Source organism: Typha latifolia, chromosome 12 (assembly GCF_019914945.1).
Source record: "Typha latifolia isolate L0001 chromosome 12, TyphaL0001v2, whole genome shotgun sequence".
In the NCBI taxonomy this organism is placed as follows: domain Eukaryota; kingdom Viridiplantae; phylum Streptophyta; class Magnoliopsida; order Poales; family Typhaceae; genus Typha; species Typha latifolia.
Genome location: NC_133097.1, coordinates 6,159,721 through 6,171,193, shown reverse-complemented (window position 1 = coordinate 6,171,193; position 11,473 = coordinate 6,159,721). Strand labels below are relative to the sequence as shown.

Here is an 11,473-nt window from a genome sequence, read left to right as displayed (position 1 = left end):
GAGGAAGAAAGCTTTCTTTTTAAGAATGCTAGATAAATTTAAAGATTAGAAGAGAAAGAGAGATCGGCGAAAAGAGATTGGGAAAGGAAGATTAGAAGAGAGATCGGGGAAATGGGGTTTTGGATGAGAAAGATAAGATTTTCAGACGAGAGATTAGAGAAATATGTGGTTTCTGGTTTACTAACGGGTATGGATATGAATATCCAAGGGTACGCTAGTTATTTGAGCATTGTGGGTTAGTTTAATTTGAAGTCCAGTTAGTCTCCGTGAAGATAGTTAACGACATGGGTAAAAGCAAAGGTCGATTTAGGCGGGCATAAAAATAAGGGGTCAATTATTTAGCATATAAGTGGGAATTATTATTATTTTTTCCAATAGCAGTACTTTGTTAAAATCCCAATAATAGAGGGGGGGGTGTCTATCTGAGATCGAGAGGACATTAATATTCAATTGAGAGTTGGCATATCGATTTAGGAGATCCACAAACTACTTTAGTGATAAGAGATCTAAACATGTAGACCAAGAGAAAAGACTTTTAAGAAAAAAAATATTAAAGAATATTTAGTGAGTCAAATAAAGGGTATTTTAATGATGCTAGATCCAACAATCATGGTTTAAAAGACAAACTTGCCATACAATAATAGGAAATCGAACACAACTACTCCTTGAGGTCCATATGCGTCACTGAGATTTCTAATAGATTTCTGACTTGTTGATCCCTTCAATTAATTATTGCTGGTAGGAGAGAGAGAGAGAGAGAGGTCTAATGAGGATAATATAACTGTATCCTAACTTATTATATCTACCGTCTTTTCATACATTACATGAAGCATATTTTGTTATAACTAAGAGAAATTTTTTAATAATATTTTATAATTAAGACAAAGAATTGTGACACACCGTGTAATTTTAACCCTAGATTATAATTTAATCTAATTTTATGAATCAAATTAATAAAATACTAGAGTTATTTTTCATAAAGAAGTAAGCTATAGACACGAGTATTTTAGGTATTTTAGAAATTAATATTAATACGCTCTAATAGAATATTCCTATTTTGACACTTTTGTTTGATACGATTTATATAAGAATTGCAAGCAAAATAGAGTTTAATTATGGAAAAACTCCTCAAATGAGGATGCCAATCACAAAATTGTAAAGCTATAGGGTGTTATTTGCAAATTTCCTTTCACTAAAATCTAGCCCTAAACACGTGGACGCTGTCGACGAGCACCAATGTATTTAATTAAGACTATATTTAGTGGGATTAATCATATCTAAACTCTTCATATTTACATATAGAGATTTTATTATAGCTAAGATGGTCAATATATCTCGAAAAATAACGAGGATTTCAATAAAAATAGATATAATTTTCATGTTTATTATATATTTATATATATATATATATAATGATCTCCCTCGAATTTTTTGAGGTGAATTAGAGGGAGAGATAACAAGAGCACCTTAGAATATGAAGAGAATATTTTATGCAAATAAGCATGAAATGAAAAAGAAATTCCTAGATTTATAAGAAGAAAAGGCTTTTTCTACAATAAGGTTACAGTGCAGGGGGCGAAAAGAAAAATGTACAAGGCTTAAATTGCATCAGAGATTCAGAATGCATTAATGGCTTACAACAAACAACGAGGAAGAGAGAGAGAGAGAGAGAGAGAGAGAGAGTAATAATAAAAACTAACAACGAGGAAGAGAGAGAGTAATACGATTGAATTCTTTAATTTTTAATATTTAATTATTATTTTTATATAAATCACACTTTATATTTTATCTATTTTATTTTTAATTGAACACTATAATAACAATATGCTACAATATAAACATTATTCATCAAAATTATATCTTATATTATAATACACCAACTCAATTTACTAATTTACTCTTAATATGTATCTCATCAACCTACTCCGTATCAAATAAAAAAATATTCATAATAATTTTATAAAATATAAAACATATTATTTATTTATTTTTTACTTTATATCACATCAAAGATAATTATTATATTTTTTTTCTAAATATAAGTGAACACAAAAGTAATCATTCTTAAAATAAAAAAATATATCTATTTAAGAATTAAATTTAATATCAGGCTACTTAGTTCCATTAGTATGTTTTATGAGCCAAATGTAAGCTTTATTTATGAAACAAAAATTAATTAATAACCCTATTGGCATCTAATTAAATATTCTCAGCCTCCCACATAAAAAGTGACCAAGTGGTCAATAAACTCAAACATATATATATTTCATGTGAGTTGCCAATTTCTACCTTCTCAAATTTCTACTAAAACAAAGTCAATACTTAGGGAGTTCATCAAATATCTCTGAACATTTATTTTGTAATACAAAATCCAATTATTTCAAAAGCTACCCATTTTAAGGTAAATTTAAGAAAATATATTTAATTTACAAAAAAAAAAGAGAATAGAAAACCCTAATTGTGAAGACTTGAGTCTTGGTATTGTTACATCAATGGGTAAGTGGTCAAATTCATGCCATATGCTTGTCTCTTAGTAAGTTAAGTCAAAAGTTCAATGAAGGATGATGGAAACTTAAAAGTTTGGCCAACTTATTCACCAATTAACTAAACTTAGTTATCATAGATTTAACAACCAAGTAATACTAACTTTGTTAAAGTTGGTATATTATTAGAACCAGATTGGACATTAACTAGGTTAGCGGTCAGGTCACTGGGTTATTAGTTCAACTAGTGGTTTAATTGGTCGAATTGCTGATTTTTTTAAAATATTTAAATAATATATAAATAGATCTAAATAATTCTAAAAATAAATAAAAATAGTATAATTATATGTATATCCCTCAAAATAAATGTTATTTATATAGATATCCTCAGGGTTATTTTTATTTAATATACAAAGATAATAATACTATTAACTAAGAGAAATATTTGAAAATAAAAATAAGGATATTTTTTCTTTTTATATTTAAAATTTTTAAATTGTTTAAATTTTAATGATAATTTATTTCAAGCAGTATTCTCGCAAAAAGTAAAAAATTTAGAAGGTATATGTGAAAAATATGTATTTGGAGAGATATACATGAAATAAAACTTTATATAGACATACAAGCAAAGAAGGAATATTTCAAGGGTATATGTGCAAAAAAATTAATTTAAAAATAATATATATGTTGTAAACTAAATATTATTAAAATTTTAGGACTAATATACCCTTAGGATATAGAATAGAATAATTATATATTAAGAATAAATTATATAATTTTGCAAAAATAGTTGACCCAGTCGGTTGCTCAGTCCACCGATTCAACCACCGGATTAGTCGGGATCGATTGCTTATTCGGTTTAATACAAAACCAAATCAGTTTGGTGGTCCAACCAGTTCTTATCAGTTCATCGATTTATTAGTCCAACCACCTGGTTCGATCCAAATTCTAATAATTATGTTTGGTACTTACCTCCTATATATTCAAGGAGTTTGCTCGGTCAACTCTATACCTAGAAAATTATTATAGAAAAAATTATTTTAGTAGTTTGATGGCTTAACTCAATGACTCGATTCATCGCTCAGTAGTGCGATAATTTAAAAGAACAACTTAGGTGCTTAGAACGATATCTCAGTGGCGTTTAGTTTTGAATAACAGTCCCACAAAGCACATGATTTAAATACCATGCAATTCAAAATTCAGTCTTTTTGAATGAAAAAAAAAAAAACTAAGAGGTCATTCTAGAGACAAGCGGGTTGTCGTTTTAGCCATAAAAAAAGTTGGGTAACATTCTGCCCATCAATCATAGTACTTTTCAATCCTAGCAAGTTTGGAGTTAGTGATGGCAACTCTTCTGTCTCTTAAAAAAATATCTAAGATGTTGGAGAGTAGCAGTTGTTGACTTGTTATTAATGTTGCCATCTTGACTGTGATTCTCTTGGAAGGATGCAACTTAATACAAAGAAATATAGCATCAAAAGTAGATTAGTTTCAAACTTATTTACTTGAGTTGGAGAATATTTGATCTAAGTAAAATTGATGGTCTAGATGGTGGTTGCATTCAAGGTAAGACGCACGCTGACAAGCTAAGCGATCTTGATACTCATATACGGTGATCTTTTTGCATGAACCGCTAATTTGTTTAGCGTATGATGTGAAGCCCTAATTCATTTAGTCGGTTTGATCAAAATTAAAGTATTTTTCTTTAGTGTACTAAAAATTGACTAACATATAACAAATTACCAACTCCATTAGCAATTTATATGGACTTATTTAATTGGCATCCATATTAGCTAAAAGTTATCACTCACACAGTAAATAAATATTTAGGTAAAGTCATCCGGCATGCATGACTACAGAGTGTTTTTTTTTTTATAGATTAAAATAAAATGATTAGTTTTTCTCGTTATATAGATTGGACAACTAGATTACTCATCCTAAGAAATTGATCATAATAAATTTACTAAATTTCAAACCATGAATTTTTTTTTGAGGGGGTCAAATAGCCAACTTGACCTAACCGGCATAGAATTTTCAAAAAATTCTAGAAAAATCTCTAGTTCTTGCTTGGAGTCCGACAGGAAAGGACTTTGATGGATAGTTGCTTTCAAAATATTACTATTATTATTATTAATATTATTATTTGATGTTCTTTTCCACTTTTGAATGAGAATAATTAGTCCATTCTTAGCCTAGAAAAAGTGGAAAAATAAAACGTAGGCCTTTATTTTGTTTTCACAATGGAAGGTCATCTAAGTTGATGATTTGGAAGTAAAGTTTTGATCTCTAACGACCATTTATTGTTCGTTCATTAGATTATTTAATTCCAAGATAACCTTAAAAATTCTATGCTAAAAAGATAATAATCGATCAAATTTTAGATAATAAAAAAATAATAAATATATATTTATTTTTATCGTATCTTATTGTTTATAGTTTTATATCCGATACTATAAGGAGATAAAATGACATAGTGAATTTAAAACTAATTATAAAAGTAATAAAACTTAATTTTCTCCCAAGAACACAACCTTCTTTGATCTACTCTTTTGAGTTATATATGCTGTCATTGTTGGTGGCAATTCAAAAGAAAGATACCCAAAATTCTGAGACGTCTATTTTGCTACTCTATCTTAGCATCTCTTTCACGATGGCGTCACTTGTGACGATTTAGGCATTGAAAAGTTGGGAGAGGTCAAACTACTTGACTTGTAAGAAGGTTCGAAACTTTTTTTATTTTTTATTTAGGTTTTGTTTGCAAATGGATCCCTCACTACTTTTTTAATCATTAAGAGTTGGTTGGTGTTGTTCGGTGGTCGATTCTCCCGTAACTAGAAGATAAGATATGATCATTAGACCTGACCCGTCCAAACATGCTCGATTTTAATTGGGCTAAGTCTTGGCCCAAGCTCGATTTAGGCTCGGCCTGACCCTGGCCCAAGATGGTACCGGGCGTCATGGGCTAAGTTTTTGGCTGATCTAATATTCTCAACTATGGTACAACTCATAAGGCCATAATGCATACCTATTTCTATAGTTTTTTAAGTCATATATTAGATATTTAGTAAATTATATCAATATATAAGTATGTTCTCATGAAAGATAACTAAAATGACTTTATATAAGCTCGTTAAACTCGGTTCAATAAGATATAATATTTTTTATATTTAACCCATTATGTTAGACCTATTATACCCAATTCAAGTCCAATATCTAATAGGCTAATGGGTCGTAACATGCTAGAATATTCTAGCCCGACTCGAATCCGGCTCGACTCGCCTGATGAACATGTAAAGATAAGAAAGAGAAAAAGAATGAATTTAGTCAGGAGTGTAAATGACCATAGCCTAAGTCAGTTGGCTCTAGCTCGTACTCAGTTCAAAATTAATTTCGAGCCTAATTTTTTTTTTCTTTAAGGTCGGCTCGAGCAGTCGAGTGAGTCTAAATTTAGCCTCTTCTTTAAGTTTGAACTCATACCGAATCTAAACTTAAAACTAAACCGAACCTATCGATCCTATTTTGAATTAAAGATCTAGTGGTTGTAAATATTTATGTTTCTTATAGGTCAGTTTGAAAAAGGGATTGCAATGTATTCTTGGATTCATATTTAGTTATTAGAGTCATCAAAATGTGACTGTTTCCTTAATATAACTATCAAATCTTATGAATTTTTTTTATCAGAGAAGTGTGGACTTTACCCCCTTGTTGGAATATTTCTAAGAAATTAGATAGATTATACCAATGTAGATGCACTTTATAATTTTGCCCAAGATGAAATAACCCAAGATGAAAAGGTGATGAGAAATCAAAATAACTAGGCTATGATATATATAAACTTTCACATGAAATTATTTGAGAGATGCATAGCTAGGAAATATAATGTTTTTGCCAAAGGTATATATATATATATAACTTAACTTATCTACTCTACAGTTATGGCAAGACAAAAGCCTACCAAAACTTTATGTGATAATCCGACAAGGCAATCCATTTTTTAAATGAGTTTGAGTTTAGTCTAATCAAATTCCGATCGTAAACGAGTCAATCTATCTAACCCAATTATTAAATAATTTATATTCATGCTTATTACCCTAACCCGATTAATCCATTTATAATACAACCAGCCACTCGGTTTATCTGATTATCGTTTATAACATGATAATTCATTTATAATTTGATTAGTTCATTTATAATGCAAAAGAAGTTTAATGAGGGTATTTTAAGTATTTTATTTTCTTTTCAAAAGTAACAAAGTATTCTCTATCTATTTTATTAATGGTTGTTAGTGTAAAACTAACTATTAGTGTTTTTGAGTCATTTTAAGTAAAATATAGGAATCACATGATAAATATTTAGAATGTGAATGATAATAAGATTTATAAATTTCCCCAAAAGATATTTATGTTAAGCTATATCGGGTCGGGTTAGGCCAGTGGCCCAAGCTCGACTTCGATTATAATCAGCGTGGCCCAATAGGCATAACGATGGGAAGTATAATAAGTGAAAACGGATCGTATCACCGGATAGTGCTCAACCTATATTCGGATTCATATTTTTAATCCGAATATAGATTCAGATACGGATATTGGACAAATAATAAAATTTTAAACTATATCCTAACTAAAAGAATACGAATAATTTTTAAATAGATAATCGGATCTTAAATAGATGTTTATCAAATTTTAAATAAATTATGATCTTTTATTTAGACATAATTAATAAAAAAATATTAAAATTTTCGTAAAAAATAAAATTTTTGTATGTCAAATACATATAAAATTAGAAAAAAAAATAATCTCTACAAATAATATATAACACAACATTAGTAACAATATCAATATTCACTATTTAAATAAGTAAACTAAAAACTATAAATTATTAAAAAAATATACGGGTAAACGGATATCCGATAATCTTATCCGAATTCAAAAATTATAACCGACCCATATCGATATCCGAATTCTATCCACTTTTTTCAAAAATTCTACCCTGTGTCCGAATTGGATTGGAACTTTTATCCTAATCGGATCCGAAAACGGGTCGGAGTTAATCCAATCACCGTTAGAGGCCGTTCGGGGGCTTTATAAAACTCCTATTATATACCCTTCGAAGTGCATCAACGTTTGGAAGGGTAAGGAAATAAGAGCTTCTAGGGCTTCATCTCTTCTGCCGTGGTTTAGAGAGCGAGAGCGAGAGAGAGAGAGGGATATATCGATTACGATGGCGGCGGCGCCGGCGAAGATCCTGTGGGGTGAGCTGGAAGAGGACGATGGTGGCGACTTGGACTTCCTCCTGCCGCCACGTGTTGTGATCGGGCCGGACGAGAACGGGGTGAAGAAGACGATCGAGTACCGCTTCGACGAGGAGGGGAACAAGGTCAAGGTCACGACCACCACCCGCGTCCGGAAGCTCGCGCGGGCACGGCTTTCCAAGCGAGCCATGGAGCGCCGCTCCTGGCCCAAGTTCGGGGACGCCGTGCACGAGGACGTCGGGGCTCGGCTCACCATGGTCTCTACTGAGGAGATCCTACTTGAGCGGCCGCGTGCCCCAGGTGATATACTCGATCCCCTTCTCGTTAGTGTTTGAATTCGATTTGATCTGTTACTATTAGTTGGATTTCGGTATACATCCGTCTTCTTTCAAACTGGAATGATGTTTAATGTCTAAATTTCATCTGTTTGATATCTGTTGGAACTTGACTTTAATTAAAGATCTAAAAGGTATAAATTTGCATAGAAAATTCTGCAAGCAGCTTTTAAGACTAGAAGATAGAATTGATCAATTTTAGAATAAGTGTTGTCACTTGGAATCCTATTGCTGTAGTGCTTTTGATAGTTGATTATAAAGGGAAGGGGTGGTCTTGACATCCCTTATAGAGTACAATTTCTTTTATTCTCTACAGATCTATTCACAATAATGTTAGATAATAGTGTTGGATTTGCGTCAATCAATCATAGGTTGATCGTGAATTTGTGACCTTTCCGATAGAGTATGAATTTATTTTTTTACCTAGTCTATGTTTTGAAAAAGGAATGTGGAGAGATTATAGATGCTGCATCATAGGATGCAAAATTGTTTAAAATCAATTATGGAATTGTTCCTACTCTCTATCCTTGATCTGTGATTGCTTCAAAATTGTTTCAGAGGCCTTCTGCCGTCCTTAACTTCATTACGGCAGAAATTGCCACTTTGACCTCAGCCTTTAGTATACTTTTTATTTAGATCCTAGCCTATTGGCTGATCCTATAAAATTGCCTTTTCAATGAAATGGTAGTCTCTGAATGTATTTCAGCTTTATGCAGGTGATTGTGCTTTATATGGGAGATGAAATAAAGTCTTCACGTTTATTGTTTATCTTACAATTGCTGGGCTCTAGCCAGATTTCTTTTCTTCGTCAAGTAATTTGACTTTTATTATATATTGGTATTAGCATGCAGGGTCCAAAATACATTTAGAGTAGATAGAGCATATTACAGTGCTTTGCATAAATCGATGCTAAGTAAGCTTTGAATGTTGTAAAGTTGCTCAAAGAAGAAGCTACATAGAGATTAGTAAGGCTAAACTCAAGCTTATGATAATTTCTATGGCGAGTTGGTTACACATAAAGATGTTATGTGGACTTGCAAAGGTTATGAAAGGAAGACCTTGGATCAGAAACTTAGTGCACAGAAATGGAGGTTGTAAATATTCAAATGCTAGAAAAGGGGTAAATAAAGTTGCATATGAAGCTAGTATAAAAGGGGTAAATGAAGTTGCACATGAAGCGAGTATAACTGAAAGTTGGTTTGCCATTATTCTAGGTTGATCACCTTAGATTTATGTTCTTAACATGACAAATATTGGAAAGTGTAGTCAGAAGAAAAGAAATAAGAGATTTTATTGATTCTTTTAAAATAAAAGCTAACAGTAAGATTTTGAGATTTTTTTTCTTTGAATAGAAGACTTCTCTGACCGTTCTGATAGAAAATCAGTTAATTTTTGTTGCTACAGTGTTAAGAGTTTGATTATGTTTGCATCCATTAGGAACAAGCTTATCAGGAATGTTTCAAGTGAGGTTGGTTGAGCAAAAATTTTCCCTAACCACTTGATAGTAGATTAGAAACTTGGGATAATCTCTATGCGAGAACTGTGTAGGAAAAAAAATTTAATCTTAAAAATGTATAATAAATCAAACTGCGGAACCTGCCCTTTGGAGGTATAATCTACTGACTAGTAATTTAATGGTGCCAAAAGCAAACTACAGATGATCTCTATTAAAAGTTGAGGATTTTAACAGTGCTTTGTACAAAATAGGCTTATCAGCTACCAAGGGACAGAGAATATGATTGCCTTGAGATTGTTGTATGATACATCCATAGGTAGAACTAAATTTTATCTCAAATCAAGATTCATAAAGCAACCTTGAATAGTTGTAACTGAAAGGGTCTGTTTTTGTTTGTTTTTATCTTTGTTCTGTATATTTTTCCAATCCTGAAACAAATCTATCATATTTCCTAATACTAATTTTTAAAACTGAGTGTAGGGAGCAAAGCAGAAGAAACAGGTATGGCAGGGGATGCCTTGGCTGCTGCTGGCAAGGCAGGTGCTGTTCTCATGGTATGCAGGACCTGTGGTAAGAAGGGTGACCACTGGACGTCAAAATGTCCCTACAAGGATCTCGCTCCGCAGACCGACAGTTTCGTTGACAGGCCCCCTGCAGCAGAAACGGGAGCTGCGGCAGCTGGTGCTACTAAGGGAACTTATGTGCCTCCAGGCATGAGAGCAGGTGGAGAGAGGACTGGAACTGAGATGAGGCGCAGGAATGATGAGAACTCGGTCCGTGTCACCAATCTTTCCGAGGACACTCGTGAGCCTGATCTCCTTGAGCTCTTCCGCACCTTTGGCCCTGTGAGCCGTGTCTATGTTGCTGTCGATCAGAAGACTGGAAACAGTAGGGGCTTTGGTTTTGTCAATTTTGTTCACAAGGAGGATGCAGAGAAGGCTATCAACAAGCTCAATGGATATGGATATGACAATCTCATCCTCAGAGTGGAGTGGGCTACTCCGCGGCCGAACTGAAGTCAGGGCTCGAACAAATGCTCAACAGAGTTTCTAAGAAGTGCCTTTTCTACTGTCCCTTATTTCCTTGATTTTGATTAGACTTGTTATAAGATGCACTGTGTATTGCTTTTCAGAACAATTTTGTTGTTAGTTTTACTATTATTATGCTGGCTTGTATTGTTATCTATGATCCCCCCACCACAAAAAAAGCCCTAATTTTGCTTCTATTCTAGAAATCCGATATCTCATGGCTGTCCATTGTTTTCTGGTATAGTTTCTGTTTGTGTTAGTCTTGCAATAAGTTTTTCCAGCATGTATATGGTGTTCTATTTCTGAAGTACTTTGTTCATAACGATTAGCTTTATGATCTATCCATTAAGAGATGCTTGTACTCCTTTATTATACGGTCTGTTTTTCTTCGAAGATCGTCACATCTAGTAAGACATCATAACAGAAACTCTGAAGGTGTAGTTGATCTTAATTTAGTGCATCAGGTAGTAAACTAAGTAGCCCACAACCAAGTAACAACAAATTCATCTTCAGGATAATAGAATTTACATCAAATCTGGTGTCCGCCTATTGATCTCTCTCTCTCAACACCTTTTAATCTTAAATTATTCAAGAACAAATATAATCTCAAGAAAAAACCGGCTCTGTAACGCGTGCTGAAGCGGACCTTTGGATGTAAAATAATTCCACCAAGAAACATCCTCTTCTGCATATTTCTAGCTTCAACCAAGCCGCAACCTTAGCAGCTTCCTCACTAGCCTCAAAAATGAACTATTTATCACAGGTAACCATTGGTACTCGAATTTATGAGATGTAAAACGTGTAGCTCTCAATATTGTTTTTAGTCCTAGAAGGAGATAAAGCTCGTAAAATCTATATAGTTTTAATGTGTAGCTCTCAATATTGTTTTTAGTCCTAGAAGGAGATAAAGCTCGTAAAAT

The 11,473-nt window shown here is 32.6% G+C and overlaps 1 protein-coding gene across 1 annotated transcript; it reads left to right on the top strand.

The window, feature by feature from the left end:
- The first annotated feature begins 7,600 nt into the window (after positions 1-7,600).
- On the top strand, positions 7,601-10,759 carry LOC140798560 (uncharacterized). Its single transcript, XM_073152426.1, has 2 exons — positions 7,601-8,034; positions 10,006-10,759. Exons 1-2 carry the CDS (start codon positions 7,704-7,706, stop codon positions 10,539-10,541), a joined length of 867 nt encoding a protein of 288 aa, XP_073008527.1. The 5' UTR covers positions 7,601-7,703; the 3' UTR covers positions 10,542-10,759.
- The last annotated feature ends 714 nt before the right edge of the window (positions 10,760-11,473 follow it).